We start from the raw sequence: 18,113 nt of genomic DNA, 5'->3' as shown, positions 1-18,113 counted from the left end.
GATATATTTTATTATGTTTGCAGGCATTTAGGTTAAAATAGAGTGCTTGCCAGTAAAGTACAGGAAAAATTCATAACAAAGGCTATGTAACTACCTGTAGGCTGGACAGTTACACGTGTGTGCCTGGGGTATACATTTATAATGAAGATAAACATTGCCCGCTAATCTTTCTGTTGCCTTTTTCTTTTTTTCCTTTCAGTATGCCTCTTGGCTCCTGTTCACAAGTTTGGAAACTGGCCCATAGAACATTAACAAACTTAATTGAATTCCATAGATCTCTGGGTGAGCTCTAAGTGGCAATTTAAATTTCATCATTGTTCTTGTTAAATGCTGGAAGAAGGATTTTGCAATATTCTTTCGGTTCTGTCACAATGCCATGTCATTGTCCATTTTGGGTCCCCTGAGAGGAAGGTGGAAGCAGCACTGATCTATTTTGCCATTTAGGCCATAGATAGAGCAAACCTGCGAAGGCATCAAAATGTGTGGCTTGTGTAAAAAAAACAGTGAAAACATAAATGAGCAAAACAAAATTGTATTAAAAAAAATTCATTTGGGCACTTTCAAAAGAAAACATTTTGGTCTTTCATTTCATAATGACATTTCCAGCACTAAACTTTAAGAGAAGATGCTAAAAAATACAAGAAAAAGTTTGTTTCTTCCCAAGCTTTTTTAAAAATATATATAAATCCTTTAATTTTTCTTAAACGAAATGTGTCTGGTTTGGGCTAAAACTGTTTTTCTGAGATGGGGGATGATTTCAGTCTGTAGAGAGAAGTCTTCTACACACATATCTCTATTTATGAAACACACCTATGAAAGAGAAAACAGACAACTTCTCTATTATGTGAGCAGAATGGCAGTCAAACACGGATGAATCTGCTGGGATACAACGTGTATTTCCAGAGTCTACTCATTTCCAGAGTACATCCTGCTCCCCTGTGTACATCTCTTTCAGCATCAGTTATCTTCCAGACTGGTCAACTCCAAGCATTTTTTGATCCAGCAGACCTCTTCTACCCCAGCCACACAGGCTACCAATGTCCAGATCAGCATTATTTTCAGATTAAAAAAACTAGGACAATTGCGACATTAACTGCTTCCTCCTTGCACTGCACATCCCAGAGATCTGTACAGTCTGGAGGTGTGAGAAGACCTTTCAAAATAGTGTAGCTGTTGGAAAGTGTCATCCTGGTGGACAGCTTTCTAAATCTCGCTTTCTTCAAAGACTTCCTCGGTTGTCTCTCCAGTGGTGACTTCTCCTTCACTGCTGTCTGACATGCTTGCCCGCGGATGAGACTGGAGAGCACAGCTTGGCTCTGGGCTGAGATCTGTCCTCTGCTTCACTAGCACCTGCCGGAGCTGCGTGCCCCAGGGCTTTTTTGCCTCCAGGCACAAGTGGCGTTTTCTGCTGAGGTGCTGTTTTTTTCGTTTCTGTGAACATTTCCTGAGGTATTTTATGTTTTCCCCAAGAAAGCAGAGTTTACAGCCAAAGGGGTCTGCCAGCAGGAAGCGGGACCACTGCTTCTGGAGCTCTGCTTTCACCTGGGTGGAGAAGAAAACAGTCTGTCCACAGTGATGTCTTGTGACCACCTTGCAGTCCACAAACCCAAATGCTAATTGTGAAACAAGAGGGACTGCAGAAGTGCTGAGCTTCCTGCCCCTTTGGGGTGCACCTGGCAAGTTCCTTGTGGGGTGGAAACAGACTTGTTTGCTAAGTCAATCTTAAGAGTCCACCTTCTTCACTCTAACTTCGCGATGTTTTTCCTAGCCCCTGACTACACTGTCATCCTAATGTGTGTGTCAAGTTACTTTCGTGTTTACAGCCTGACAAAGTGAGGAGGAGGAAAGCCCAAGGGCTGTGGAAAAGAGGACCACGAAGCTTTGCTAGAGCGTTGTGCTTGGATATCTGGTTTGTTTTGTTAAATCTTTTTATCTGGCAGTCTGCCTTAAATCCTCAGCAATGAGTGTCCCGGTGCCTGCATCACCCGCACAGTGCTGCAGATGGAGGGCAGGCTCCAGGCCCATGCAGAGGAGCAGGATGTGTCCTCACTCTAACCAGCAGAACCTTTGGTCTGAGAGCTCAGCTGAACCAGGAGGTAGAAGGTCAAAAGAGCAACTCTTGACTGCTGATGAGACTTGCTGGCAGTTCTGTGCCCTTCACAAATGTTAGACAAGTACTCCCGCACTGCAGACAAATGCCAGCTCTTTTTTATTAAAATAGTTCCAAAATTGCTCCAGGTTTTATGTTAAATAGTAGGAACATATCTTCCTAACATAAGTTTTGTATAAACCCAATCTCATTTGTTTCACTGGTGCCTTTAAGAAGGCATCCAAATTCATGTACCTGTGTTAGTGCAGTGTGCCAGAGTTTTAAGTGCTACTGACACTGGGTATGTCTGTTTATTGTGGAGGTCTGCTCCTGGCCCAAATATAAGCTAAGAACAGATGATAAGTTTCAACTTAGAAAATATTTAAAATTAAGTGATATTAATTCCACAGCCTGCATAGCACCATTTTCTGAGATAGCAAGTTGGCGTGATGAGGCAAAGGCAGTATGCAGCTGTGATGGTGATAGAGGTACTAGGTTGTATGGGCAGGAGCAGAGCCAGTAGATCAAGACAAGTGATTGTTCTCCTTTATTCAGTAACTGTTAGACTACCTCTGAATACTGCATCTAATTTTGAGGCCCTTGTACAAGAACTGTGTCAATAAGCTTGAATTTATCAGCAGAGGTCAGGGCTGGAGCACTTGGCTATGAAGAGAGGCTGCATGGATGGAGCTTGTTCATGCTGAAGGGCTAAATAGTGCCTATGGGGAAATCATGGAGTAGATGGAGCAAGGCACTATACAGAGGTGTTTGTTAGGGACGCAAGAGACAGTAATCATATACTGAAATAAATAGGGGAATTTCTAACAGAATATATGGAAAAGCTGTTTCCTCTTGAGTACAGTTAAGCACTGGAACAAAGGACCAGAGAGGTGGTGGAGCCTCTATCCCTGGGGAGGTTTCAAAGCTCAGCTGGACAAAACCCCGAGCAATCTGATCTGAATTCAGTCTTCACCCTACATTGGCAGGAGGTTAGCTTTCTCTGCTGTCATCTCCTTGCATAAGAGCTATCACTGATCTGCCTAAATCCTGGCATGGAGCAAATTAAGCCCCTAGCTCAATGGGGGAATAGCAGGAGTCAACTTCCAGACAAGGAATCCCCTCACATCAAGTTTAGGGATATCCTGAGTAGTGCATGCATGAAATTATTTTTTTAACATGTTGCTGTCTAGGATATTAAAGCACCCCGAATCTGGTCACTTCACATGGTCTTTAGGGGTAAACTAAGACAGGATTTAGCCCTATCCAAACATGAGGTCTGGGATTCCAGGAGATGAAAGAAGTGGGGTTGATGTGGCTGACCATAAACGTCTACTAGTATTTCATACACCCCAGGACATCCATACCTCCACAGTACTATAGTCACTCAGGCTTCAGTGGAAATACTTTGCATTTGAATCCCAAACCTGTGAGAGGTCTTGCTGTTCTCTTCCTACGGAACAATTACACCAGTTCAAAAGTGCACACATGCTCTTGAATCAGCAGAGCTAGTCAGTGTGTTCATCTTTCTTGGTGTCATTAATATACTTTATTAATCATAATTATGCTTTTCTCATAGCATTGTCTCTTACCTCTCCATTAGCAAAGCAATATAAAACTGCTACAAAAAAACCCTGGAAGAGAAAGACAGTAAGAGGAAAAAGTTAGAGTGTACAGGAAATACCTGAAGTTTTAGTTTAAAGATGACATTAGAGTTAATGCTGTAAGTGTAAACAATGCTTCTTAATTTTCTAAAAGGAAACTAGTTGCCTGTATTTACTTATTATTGAAGTACCCTTTAACTTGTTTTCATATGGTGCCTTAGCAAACGTAGGGCACATTTGGTGCAGATGCTGAAGAACAGAAGCTCTACAACCCAGTTTGATCTTCCATGTTATCTTCATTTTGCTATGACATAATTCTTTTTTCAAACTACTGCTATTATACCATGACTGATGCTACTCATAACAAAAAAATGCAGCTTGGGGTCTGATATTATCCATGAACTTATTTGAATTTGTGAATGAGACTACTGAAGGGGATATCATTTGGGTGCTTTTTAAAAATTAGTGCTAGTTTAAGGCTCTGCTGTACTAAGTGTTATGGCTATTTTGAGTTGCCATTTTTCTTTTGAAATTGATTTAAATAAAAATCTTTTAAAAAATAATTAAATCCTAGAGATAAAACTTGTTTTAAACCAACTCCAAAATTACTCTTTCCGTTTTCCTCCTCTCTGTATTTGATCTCAGATCAGAACAGCTTACATGCACGCACCTCAGACTAACAGCCTGGCACAGATATGCAAATTTATTACCATTTCTTCAGGAAATGTACTTCTTTTGGTATGTCTAAACACATCTATGGCACAAGTTCTGATGAAAAGAATACATACTGTTGACTATCAGTACCAAGGCAATGTTCTTATTTCAAGTAAAAAGGTGTGATAACCATATATAATATAGCTCACATCATTCAATTGTTGTCACACTCATACTTTTTCAGAAATGTTTCTAGTTTTCTCAGAAAAGCTTAAAAAGAAATTTGCATGCACAGCAGCTTCAGTATTTTTTATTATATCTAGCATTAACCAATAGCATTTTGAGCCTACTGTTAATTTTCTAGCAGTCCTGAAATATTTGGAGCCATTAATTCGTTAAGGATATGTGCAGTAAGTATGAAAAAGAACAATTTATCTGCCACACCAGTGAAAACCGGGGCAGGAGAAACAGCAATCATAATTGCTTTTCCCATGTATTTTATTTCTACTGTACTTCGTGCTTCACCTGGGTAATAGTAGCAAGATATAGGTAACTTTGATGTGTCATTTATTAATGTAGCTTTTAAATAATCCTCTGCATCTGAATTATTTCACAGAAACATGCAAAAAAAATCATAAAATATTGTGGTCATTAGAGTTTATAGTAGATGATATTTTACGACGGGGATGAATTTTAGAACAGTAGTTATAGAAGACTCAGAAATTATGGAGAGAGTTTCTGATGTATAAATACAAATTTAATAGGTTAAAAAGCAGCTTTTTATGCAGAACTGCTTCTGCACCTGGATATAGTTCTCTTTGTTAGGTAGAAAGCCCATGAAAATGTCTCTACTGTGTGGTGTTTTTTGTATTCTCAGCATGAGCTCTAAATTTGGCCTCACAGGCACCACAAGCAGAAATAGGATCTGAACTACGTGGTGCTGTTAAGTCCTGTGACCGCTAAGCCTGATAATACCCACTGCCAGAAATGTAGAAACTCACCAGATTAGGACAGGACGTTGTGAATACTAGTGGCATCTCTGTGTTTAATGTAAGTTTGTAAATCTCTTTGTGAATTTAGCTGCCAGACCAGAACATGCAGTGACAGGCAGAAGCCCTGTAAAATCATACCAGAAGGTGGAAAATTCAGTTGATTGTTCATGTTTGGTGTTCATTTTTATATCCTGATTTCTTTAATGCTTCCTCATATTCATTTCTTTTACATATGTGGAACTTCATATTTAGAAATCTTTCCCATATGCCATCACTTCTAAGGCATACATTTTTAAAATGATCAAAGTGTGAGGGAAAAAGAAGAATCAGAAATTCAGAAGAAATGTTCATTAGCATAATAACCAATAGGATATGATAGATGCACGTGTAAGCCTCACAATTGTTCTTCGGTTCTACTGACAATGGCAACATGATAAATTGCTCATTAAATAACTGGGTTTTATCCACCACAAACCAGTATTTTTTCTTGTGGCTAACAGTTCGCATGCACCAGTAAGTCAAGACGTTTAGATTGCTCCACTTTCTAAAGCAAAGAAGCATCATATCTACAGCAGAACTCATATTCAGAATTTAATTTTGTGCTTCTTGAAAACGTTTGAGTTAAAACCTCCAGATGAGATCCCAGAGTTATTTGTTTTTCTTTAACATAACAGTTTAACTGAGAAGATTTACAGACTAAACAAATGTAATTGTATACAGTTTATGTGCTTTTTTGCTAATCCCTTCACAAATAAAGCTGTAGCTAAAAAAGAGAATCTGCAATAAACATTATCTAAGATCTTTGGGTATTTTGAAAAGAAGTTTTGCTTCTAAAGTGTGCTATGTAGCCAAACACATGCATGTTCCTCTAAAAGGAATGAAGTTTGTGTTTTCTAGCAGGGATGAGTAAGCTATCTTCTATATCAGATTTCTTTGTACAAGCCAGTAAATAAAATTTTCACTTAAAATGATTCTGTGTTTCTTAAAATAACATCTAGTCACTGCAATCTCTCCAAGTAAGGATATGTCTAACTGAGGACCATGTACTTCAATAGCATGTCAGCAGGCCCCCTTAGGGTGATGGCTCTACATGAACTCCCTCCTGCATGCCTGGGCATTTTTCCCCTCAAGCTGTAGTAGAAATTTTTCATTAGAACCTCAATAACAGCATCAAAGCACTGATGCATGCATATGACAGAGCACTGATGCATACTTACAGGTTAAAAACAAGGATCACCATAAATTATGGGAGAAGTGCAATAATGCTTTGACAACTTCATGTCTCACACTGTAGAAGAGGGCAGCAGCATGCCATAGTGAGTTAGTGAGTAGTAAGGGCTTCTAGCCAGAGATATTGCTGAGTATCTTATTAAAGAAAGAGACCTGGAAACTGCTGTCTTGTCTCACCAAGAAGGTCAAGGCAGGAAGATAAGCTTAAAGGACAACTTTGCTAAGCAGGTCGATTAAGGGGAGTACTACCTGAAAAAGTAATTTCTCAGCAACTCTGAAGAACATAGGTTGAAGCAGACAGCAGTGCTTGGTGCCTGCCGAATGACTGGCATGTCTAGTTCCTAGCCTTTGCAAACTGGAGAGTAAATAGTTACAGTGAAATGCATGTATTCTTGTGCATAAGAGGCTCTCTGAGAATCACCACTGAGCTTTGGTAATCACTCGTGTTGGAATTTGGACTATTTAGGATTGACCATTGTAATGGAGTGTAGCTCCTTCACACCTTCATGCTTACAGCCAAGATACTGCCAGAGCTACACTCTCATTCCTTCGCTACTTCAAGTAACTGCCTACTTAAAGGCTATTAAGGCAGGGTGACTGGAGGGAAGACAAGTGCATAAACATCTCTAAAACACTCTGCTGACTGTATAGGTGAGCAACTTCCTCTCCACCTGCAGACGCTAGTCCATCTATCTGTTTCACCCACGTGAGGGCTCTGACAAATTCTCTCTTAGCTCTAGAAATTTGTTTATGACTACAGTACTTTTTGTGAGTGTACATACAGGAGGCCATAGTGTCACTTTCCAGATATGATGAATGAACATGTCCTCTAGGGAAATGGAGCCCAAACTTTGGATGAGGACAGACATTCTCATAGTTATGAGTTTGGGGGACAGAAAAACATAATAGTCATTTCAAATACAGTATTACAGGAATGAACTTTCTTTGTTATTCTTTCACCTGAAGAATTGTTGGTACTTTCTGAACTGCTTAGTTCTTTCAGAAGACAGCAAGAAAGTTGTTTCTCTGCTGAGGAGAGTTAAATTGCTACCTGATTTACCTTGTGTGCCTTCTGAGAGAACTGGTTATGTGGCAACTCCATTAAAAAGGGACTTTCTTAAAATCTTAGTTAGAATTTATGAATGGCATCTCATAAGTACTGGAACTCTATGTAATCTTCTTTCACCATTATTTGTAACCAAACTTGGAAGAGTTCTCCTGTTGATCAAGCTGAAATGATTACCAGGAGGAAAACCAGCACCCTATAGAGATACAGGAGTCAATATGAGGCACAGGTCTACAGGTGCTGACATTACCAGACTTAAATCTTGGGAACCACGAAAGGAAAATGAGGTGATCTTTTTATTACTCGGAGAAAATAACAGAAGTCCTGTAACCGGTAGGAATGTGGCAAATATAAGCATTTAAGGGTTAGGAAACTATATTCGGTACGGAGTTAAAAGCTGTGACCCAAGGTTGAAACTCAGGCCTACATAAGTGCAATTTTTGTCAAGTGCTAAGCCCCTTTATATACTGAATGGAGTGGCGGATGGGGCACTGGGTAATAGACTGGGACTCACAATAGCCCAGTAAGCAGAAGCTGGGATACAAAGTAATCAAGAAAAAAATGACAAAGCAGAAAATGCAACTGCTTCAGCTGTTCCTTGAGTGGACTTAGACACCTGTGTTAAGGATCCAGCTATAGTCAGTGGGTCAACGTGCTTTTCTTCAGAGGAGAAGATAGGTGTTGTGACATATCCTGTATTTTGCTCAATAACCTGGAAGTACAAGAAATACCTAGTGTCCCACCACAGCCACAGTCATGCCCTAGAGTAGTCACCTAGCTACCATCCTCTCTGGGTGAGGCACATCTGCACCTTCTCTTGAATCAAAGCAGGTTAATGTAGACTACTGCCATGTTTTATGAGTCTGTGAGTGGAAATAAAGGATGAGTAAGGCAAGTGCTGAGATTTTCTACTCCTTGCTCCTCTGATTACTTTAATTTTCTGTTACCTTTTTAAATGTATAGTTATTTAATGTAAATGGTATCAACACTCAGAGGCAGGTGCCAAGGTCTCAGATCATCCCTTTCGCAGCCAGCTGCTCTAACCATTTTGCGACAGATTCAGATTATCTGTCATCCTCCTATTCTCAGTTCATTTTACTTCTTTGGATGCTGGCTACACAGCTTTGTTTGGGCAGGAAGAAACAGTGCTGTGTAAAGCTTATTGGGCCCTTCCGTGGAACAGGTTAAACCGTCTCCTCACTGGGGCCTGTATTGTCTCCATTTCCCAGAGGAGTGCACTAATCAGGGGTCTACTGTGCAAAAGTGGACATTTTACTGGTGCCTATTTACTGAATTCATGGTGGAGTTCTATGTTTCACTTCTGATGCATTGTGCTTTGCTGAATTTGTACTTAAACCCGTGAAAGAGACAGAAGCCCCAAACTGAGGTCCTCAAAAGGGCAACTCAGGTGATATCTTTGATGCCTACATGAAAACTATGGAGGCCTTAAGTATGTAGGTGCCTGAAGTATGTAGGTGCGGTTTTGGCATAAAAAATGTCTTTGAGTTTTTCTCTAGGCTTGCATGAAAGTACCTCTGTTACAACTGCTGAACGGCACACAACTTAGCTGTGTCATGGCCCTGACGAAGTTCTTGTACAAGACATGTCTTCAATGCACTTGCCTGAGGGCCTTAGTCTGGTAGGCATACCCAGAGTGTGTCCTCTAGGCTGGAACTGCACACAAGGAAGTTCGTGCTTCATCTGTACATGCTTCTCCTCACAGCATGTGCTCGTTGTTATCACAGTATTCAGATCTGCATCTCCTTTCATCATACTGCCCCTGACCCAAATGCCGCGTAGTCTACATTCAACTCCTTTTGGAAAAAGTCCTAAAAGGTAAGGACTGCTCCACAGGCCCCACTGTGTCAGTCATGAATTGACTGCCCCAACTACCCAGGCTAAAGTGAAGCTGATCCTGGTACAGAGTCTTGATTGTTTTTTGTTTGTACAGTGGCATGACAATGAGGTCATTGTAGTGTGTTTGAAGTGTGCTGGATGCATACTATGCACTGAAAAAGATGAGTCCAGAACCAACTCTCTCCTCAGTGTGACTGCAAAGTCAACAGATCACCTCAAAATCATGTTAAAAAAAAGCCATCCAGTGCTTTTTAGGAATTAACTTATGTGAAACACTTATTTTACATAGACCACTTTAATCCTCTTTTCAGAACAGGGGTCTGTGATGAACTGTCACTCATTACTGGAAAACACAGGACACATTGTTTCTGAAGATGTCAGATTCCTTTTTTGGTCTTTGGGACTACCATATTTTGAATGTGCAGTTCGTGAAATTTTTATCTTGTCACTATAACAGTGTATTTAGAGACATTATAGGTTGGAGCATAATATTAAATAAGAATACTGTATATCTGTAGTATGTATAGATGAGCAACATATACGCATGGATCCATGACCCCTAAAAACAATACTTGCAAAACGGTACTTACATGAAATGAACTCATTGTCAGCTGAATGAAAAGTCTTATATGTCTTAAAAGTCCTTCCACCTGTTCATCAGTGATGAAGGTAAATACAAATTCATGGATCCCCAGCAATGGAATCAGCACAAGTGTAGATCTTGCCAATCTTAAAAAGAATATGTTAATTACAGTACTTTTTCAACATCCTTGGCACAAAACCAAAAAATTCAGCTACATAGAAATGATTCCAGAAATATTCCTTCAATATTCTGACTCTGGAATGTAGTAGTAACTTTGTGACTTTGAGGACAAATTCCCAGATATTAGTTTTGGAGCACACTATCAGAAAAGCCTATACAGGAGGGAATCTTGGCTTTGGGTTTAATGTGAAATGTTAGGGACAAGAAATTGAACAGGAAGGCCACTATCATCAAACTTGTCCTGCTAGGTAACAGAAAAATATTTACATAGCTAAATATGAGTGACCTGTTAAAAAGGTTCTCAGACCTTCCTATCACTGTTGAAAACTCTTTAGAGCTGCACAGAAAGTTTCTGTGGTACTGTCAGAAGTCACCTACTTTTTAAAAAATGCAACAAGAATAATGTTTATGGAAAAGAACCTTCTTTAACAAGTCTGGGAACATATTTGCATAGACAAAAGAAAGATCTCAAAAGAAAGCGAGTTCTGAGAAAGACTTGCAATGTGAGGAATGGCTTCAATCTTTGAAAGTTTAGCAAAATTATAAGCAGTAGAAAGGAGTACATAACACAAAGCATTAGGCAATGTTAAATACAGGCACTGCTGCCTGTCATTATCATCACAACAATCTTCCTGTAGCAGTCTGGAGAATATAGCTTTTTGACCTTGAGTGTTTAAAGGAAAATGGAAATATGCCTCTTGTTCAGGATCTAATACTGGAATTTAATAGGAAGTTAGTAGTGCAATTTCCATTCCCCCTCCCCCTGCCCAGTCCTGATAGGCAATAAAATAGTTCAACTTAGTAAGGCAGGACTGTAGTAGCAGACAGGGATTCACAATGCTTTGATTAAAGATACTAAGAAATGGGATGTGGAAAGCAGTTAACAAATCCTCAGGTTTCCATTGATTTAAGTGCAGTTTTCACTGCACCCTTATTTCTTGGCAGAGTAGCCTGCCCTTGCTGTTCCCACAAAGTGGGAAGATGTTTGTGCAAAGGCAATCTTCAGGACTTTACATAAGATGTGCTGTACCATTGAGACTCTGGCCTAGAGAGCCCAAACAGTGTTGGCTAAGCATAATGTTCTCATTTGTGACAAGGCGGCCAGGGACATTCCTGAGTCAAGTGTCTGAATCTGTGAAAAAAGGTACATCAGAAATGCTAATGTCACTTAGGAATGTCTCACAAATCTTCTACACCTCCTTTTTTTTTGAGGACCTTTTGTCACAATCAAGGAAAAAATATGTCACAGCAGTAGAGGCCACAGGTGTACAGTGAGGATAACTGAGAGCAGAGATCTTACTGCATTGCGAAGTCCTTGAGAAAATGCCCATAATATTCAGCACACAGGTGCTGACCTGGCTTTACCTCTCAGATAAGAAAATGTTTGTGGATCCTCTTTCCCCAGATGGCTTTCCTATATCATACTCTGAATATCTGTTACACCTGGTGGCGGTAGGTAAATGTATGATCTGCAAGGGCAAACTGGCAATATTCTGATGTTGTGAGAAAAAAAATAAGGGCTAGGACTTCTTTTTTATTTGTTACATACCTGTATTTGTAGTCATGAAAGCTCATTTGCTGAGCTTTTAGTTTGGAAATCAACATCCTGAGAATTTTTAAGAAGATGCCAAAGTTAACCTTGAAAGAAAATACATATGAGTTACTTACAATAAATGCTATGACACTACTAATATAGCTATTAAAGAAAGATAAAATTGATATTAAACACTTGCAAAACCTGTCATTGAATAACCAGAATGCAGTTGTGATCAGGTTGGAGCAGAAGCAGGTTGTTACCACAGCTGCATCAGAGAGCACAGAGCAGCAGTGATAGACTCCAAGGGTATCAACTCTCTCCAAATGAGGCAGTTACGAGAGTTTATGTACCTTTAGGTCATACAACTCTTCACCAAACCATGAGAGGTAAAAAACAGCAGTGGCTGCAATTCTTCAGATAAAGAGGCTCTAGACAGCCAGTCAAGGAAGCCCTGGGCATTCTTTTATGAATAATTCACTCCTTTGTTAATTAAATTGTGCTGACTGGGCCAAGACCAATCTGCAAACATTTCTTTTCAAATGAGGCCTGCACATGCCTATGAGGAATTAACTATTTCACTTCCACAAACAAAAGCCCGATGTAAAACAGTTATTAAGGTTGCAAAGTTGAGAAACTTTGCATTGCCTTGTTCAGCCTGACTTATGTATACGTTATGATACATGATCTTCTGGTATAAAATCATGTTTTAATTTTAACACAGAAACCTGCTTCCTCATTTTGGAGATGGACAATTATTCAGGATTACTTTTCTTGTCTTCTTTTGATGTGTAGGTGGTACTGTTGAACTCCTAGCTGTTGTTTTGTGTAAATAATCAAACACTTTTCATGCTCTTCTCCCCAAATGTGCACAGATGTACCTTTAAAAATCACAGGGTGATAAGTGGATATTATTACCTTTAAAAAAAAAAAGACAAGCATAAATAGATGGAGGTCTGAAATTGAAGATCGCACCAGTTAAAGGTGCTTTGGTTTGGTTTTCCAGAGCAATTAGCATAAACGTCATGTTACTGAGTGTCATACTTGTTACTTTAGCTGCAACTGGAAGTGCTCAACCCTTACCCCATCGGCTGTCTGGACATTCAGAAAGAAAAAAACAGAAGTTAGTAGCCAGTTGTGGTATTTTGCCCAGCATTGTGTATGAACTTGGGGACAGAGACCGGGTTGGAAAGCAGTTTTCTGAGGTAGCATTGAACTACCTTAAGCTCAGGACCATCCTTTGTTCTCATGAAGTGCCCTCTTGTCATTCACACGTCTCTGTTACTGAGGAGCATGTCTTGCAGACTGTGTTCTCCTGTTTTATTCTGCAACAATAGTTCACCTCATGGGTGCTTTGGACAAGTTAGTGGAGAGATAGATGTGCACATGTACAAGAGGGGGCGAGTTACCTTTAAATGGATAACTCTACTTCTGACCTTTCCTAACTTTTAGAATTCGACTTCTCCTTTACTGTAATTTTTTGTTTTTACAAATATAAAGTATTAATCATAGTCAACACTGTAAGGTTCTTCAAAAGTAGAGCTAGTGAGCATTTTCTACCTAAACTTACTTTTGTCTGGTTTTTGGTTTATTCTAAAAATTATTTTCCATTATTAACTTTTGCTTTTCACAGAAAACACTGAAACTTCATTGAAAATGACTGCCATAATATTGAAATATTTTTACTCTCCATGTTTCATAGAAAAGACAGAATTTTCACTACACCATGGAAGCAAAATCACAAAATCACATAATGGTTAGGGTTGGCGAAGATCTCTGGAGGTCACCTTGGCCAACCCTCCTACTCAAGCAGGGCCACCTAGAGCAGGTTTCCCAGGACCATGTCCAGATGGCTTTTGAGTATCTCCAAGGATGGAGACTCCACAAACTCTCCAGGTAACCTGTGCCACTGTTTGGTCATCCTTACAGTGAAAAAGCATTTCCTGATGTTCAGAGGAAACGTCTTGTTTCAGTTTGTGCTCATTGCCTCTGGTCCTATCACTGAGCACTACTGAAAAGAGCCTGGCTCTGTCTGCTTTGCACCCTTCCTTCAGGTATTTATATACATTGATAAGATCCCCCAAGCCTTCTCTTCTCCAGGATGAACACTCCTCGGTCTCTCAGCCTTTCCCCATGGGAGAGATGCTCCAGTCCCTTAATCATACTTGGGGCCCTTTGCTGGTCTCTCCCCATGCACTGCTCCAAGTTGAAATTCATGAGGTTCCTGTCAGCTTATTTCTCCAGCCTGGAAAGGTCCCTCCGGATGTTAGCACAACTCTCTGGCATCTCAGCCACTCCTTCTGGTTTGGGGTCATCTGCAAACTTGCCGAGGGTACACTCCCCCCTTGTCCAGATCATCAGTGATTGATGATGTTAAATGGGATTGGACCCAGTACTGGGTACAATGCTAGCTACTGGTCTCCAATTAAACTTCGCACCGCCTTCTGGGCCTGGCCATTCAGCCAATTTTCAATCCACATCACTGTTCATCCAACCCATACATGAAATTGGTCATTAAAATGGATATACTATGGTCTCTGTGTCAGCGCTTCTGAAGGTCTCAGCAGGGTGATCCTATCATAAGTACTGATATTATGAAAATTAGCTCCTACCCCACAACAAAAATGTAAAACTATTTAGTAGCAACTTGAGATTACAGCTAGAAACAACATTTTCAATATAAAATCTACAACACTAGCTATGTGCAAGAACTCTAATACTTTATTTCTTACGTAACGTGGGACAAAGAAACCAAAATGGCACATGAAATTTTTAAGATCAGTGTTAAAAATACATCCATCATAGTCTCTTCCAGTTCTCTACCACCAAACTCAGATAATTACTTCCTTTTTGAAGTACTCTGAAACTTCTGAATGGCAATATTATCTATAAAAGCGAGGTGCCATCATTCTTTTCCAAGCTGACTACACAAAAATAGAGCTGCTTAGGATATAGCAACATACAAGCTAGCATGGTGCTTTCCCCATGATTCTTTTCATTTTATTTTAAACAAAACAGGACTGGCAAATAAAGTCTAATAAGATTAAAAAGGGGGAAGTACGAACTTTGCATTTCTGATGTTTCACAAGAAAAACATTAGGAACTTTTTATACACCACCTTACACCCTATGAGGACAAGGCTCAACTGCAGTATCTGGCTGTTGTAATGTGTGTACAACCATCATTAGGTAGTGCTGACACACATTTTGCCAGTGGATTTTAGATAAGTTTGCTGAATTACATTCAAGAACAGGATATTGAGAACATCCTGTCTGTTTATTATATGATCTGGCTCTGGGTTTCTAACGCCTTCATTTCTGCCTACTATGTCTTTCTCTTGCCTCCACACTGTGTCTGTCCCTCTACCCAATTTATGTTGCTGAGCATCCTCTTAATTCCTCTTCACCACTCTTTGCTCCTCCTTCTTCCCCATTTCTAGTCACATTCAATGTTCCATTCTCCTGCAATCTGATATCATCCCTTTTGCTTAACATTTTACTTTCATTTCTTGTTGATTCCTTCCCTGTAACTCCCATGGTATCAGTGATGGAGTGATGCTGATGTTGAGCAAGCCACAGAAGGGATCTGCCCATGTTCAGCTGCACTGCTGGCCACCATCATGTCCACCGGCAAACTGGATTCTGTAATAATCAGGTCTGCACATATATTTCCTGTTTGACTTAGAAGTAATTTCCAAGAAAGGGTTACTCAGTGCAATTCTGAGGAACAATCACAGACAGAATGTCCTGCAACCTAACAGCAACAGGATGTCTTAGTGACATTTATTCAGAAAGCTCATGGCTTCTTCTAAAATGAGCATTGGTATCAAAATACACAGGTAAGAAGCAATTGCTGAAGATATAAGAGTTCCTTCACCACTTCAAGGACTCAATACTACAAGACTCAACAGACAGGCAATTAGGTGTAAGAAAGTCATCCCAGGAAGAAGTTGAGCCTGGTGCTCTATACACATTGCTGGGAGGTGAAACAGCTTCAACTGCCTAGCTACTTCTTCTGTAGAAAGATGTCCTTAAAGCCTAACTGATAATGCTGAATCTTTTACACTTTTTCTGTATTTTCTAATAATTAATGACTAAAAGCGCTGGTAATGATCAGAGGCTACATGCTCAGAATAAATTAAACTGCTGGGGCTATCTGAATCTGGGAAATAGCACCAAGGCAGAAGATCCCAAAATGTAATGTAAAAAAGCAGGGATTAAAAATTATGTTAAATTACCTATTTATATAAAAGTCTAAGGTGACATCTCTTTTTGCCAACTTTATTTAGAGGGATTTTTGAACAAAAGTTTACCCCTTCTGTCATTTTATGTCCACCTTGATATTCCTGTATATTGTTCTGTAGTAGGAAACTATCTTATTATTTCTAAAACATTGAAGGACAAGAATGGCATTAATTACAATGAAAAATGGAGGGCAGGGGCGGGGGAGAGGAAAAAGTATTTTTTCCTACTCTTGGGTGATGATGACAGGAGCTCTCCAAGTAGTGGCATGAATATCTGAATTAAGGTTAGACAATTATCTTTAGAAATTTCTGTGTATCTAGTCTGAACTTTGTATGTTACAGCTCTTGTCCATTTTCTACCATCTTTTGCTGTACCGTCCTGGTCCCATATGCCCCCATTATTATTGCTGCTGAAGACCAGCAATTGGATCCCCTCTTAGCCTTCTCTTCTTAATTCTGAACAAACACACTTCTCTCAGCCTCTTCATGTACATTATGTGCTCCAGGCTGCAATAGCCTTGATGGCCTCTGCTGGACTGTCTCCAGTATGTTAATGTCTTAAAATGGATATAGTATTCCAGATGTGCTCTCACAAGTGCTGAATGTTCCTCCAATGTGCTGTATGTTCCTCCAATGTGCTGTGTTCTTGATGTAACATGCAATCTTGACGTTAATTCTCCTGCTAAAAACAGTGGTTCACGTCCTCAGTTCTTTGCACTGATTGACACCAGTAAAAATTATGCCCTCTTGGGTAACCAGCTAGAAGGAAATTGTGCAGAAATAGCTTAATTAAAAGGTGTTTTAAAATTACTATTTGTGTCCATCTAAGTGCTAGTCTTCAAATTACTTCAGAATGCATTCCAGCCTCTTAGGTCTGTTTAATTTCCTGTTATTCAGAGGACTTGCTCTGGGTTGAGCATACTAACATGAGTGAACTCAATATTCTTACAACAAAAGCAAAACACTTATCTCTTTGATGTAACAGAAATGCTATTTTTTTTCTTCTGGTCATGTTCCACTAGCTGTGTATTGTCTGCTCAGGCCCTCAAAAAGTAAACTGATGATTGAGTCTTCTTCCAGAATTAGACATATCTAGGAAGAAATTGGTTCAGATCCCCTCAGGTCTGGACTTTGTCCATCTTGACCTTTACCTCAGTTTTGGGACCGTTTCAACCTTTATTAATGCTCTTTTTTGGTTTTTGCCTCCTCTCACCTCTCAGGCCTTTTTTTTTTCTTTTCTGGTTCTTCTCTTCACAGCATTTTTTTTTTTTGATAGAGTCCTCCATTGTCCTTTTAAATATTTACTATTTTTGATGGCTGCTGAGTCTGTTTCTCTGTTTCACAGCTCAGTCCCAACTATGCCCACTTTCTCTTTCACACAGTTCTCTCCAACTCAGCAGCAGCAAAACAAAATCCATTATTTCTTCCCTAAAGTTTTAATTTCCTTAATGATCTTTTCTCCAGTGCGACAGAAACCAATATCCTCCTTTCCAATTGTTGCATTGAATGGATCAATTCTTCAATATTACACTTTGAGCGACCCTTCTTTTACTTCCCGTACACATTTGCACAAATAAACTACGTCTCTTCTCTATATTTGCTATCTGTCTAACTAACTAAATCTCTAGTTCGTCTAAACCTTTTATGCCTTGCTGACTGCGTGAAAATATAAGGTATTCTGGATACACACCATAGTCCCACCTATCAAAATTCTGTATTCATAGTCATGTCCTCACAAGTTGTTTTGGTTATGTTATTTCCAACTCTTCATTATCACTGCATTTCAGGTCTACACTTTTTTGCATTTGTTTAAGAAAAAAAATCGTAACTCAGCATGTCATGCTGTGCTTCATTTTTTTTTTTTCATTAGGTGAATGCTTTCTCCCCATGACCATCAGTACTCGTTTTGCTACTTCTCTGCATCCTTGTTATCAAAAGGTCTTCCTCTATAGAGAATTTGGAGTTTGCTAGTGATGCTCGCCACATGATAGCACTCTCCTAAGTAACCTGCTTATTGAGAAAATGAGGGTAAAAGTATCAGAAGTAAAAAATATGAGAAGCAAAAGGCTCCATCTTTGATATAG

The 18,113-nt window shown here is 39.6% G+C and overlaps 1 protein-coding gene across 1 annotated transcript in view; it reads right to left on the bottom strand.

Moving 5' to 3' along the window:
* Positions 1 to 1,203: 1,203 nt before the first annotated feature.
* Positions 1,204 to 18,113, bottom strand: part of GLP2R (glucagon-like peptide 2 receptor) — a 41,196-nt gene continuing 24,286 nt past the window's right edge. Inside the window, exons 10-13 of the mRNA XM_009885285.1 lie at positions 11,802 to 11,890; positions 10,080 to 10,218; positions 3,679 to 3,720; positions 1,204 to 1,542 (exon numbers count right to left, since the gene is read on the bottom strand). Coding sequence (XP_009883587.1) covers positions 1,204 to 1,542; positions 3,679 to 3,720; positions 10,080 to 10,218; positions 11,802 to 11,890 — 609 coding nt within the window. The remainder of the gene's footprint in view (positions 1,543 to 3,678; positions 3,721 to 10,079; positions 10,219 to 11,801; positions 11,891 to 18,113) is intronic.

The sequence above is a fragment of the Charadrius vociferus genome, unplaced genomic scaffold, assembly GCF_000708025.1.
Source record: "Charadrius vociferus isolate BGI_N301 unplaced genomic scaffold, ASM70802v2 scaffold415, whole genome shotgun sequence".
NCBI classification, from domain to species: Eukaryota; Metazoa; Chordata; class Aves; order Charadriiformes; family Charadriidae; genus Charadrius; species Charadrius vociferus.
This window is presented reverse-complemented; position numbering and strand designations above follow the sequence as displayed.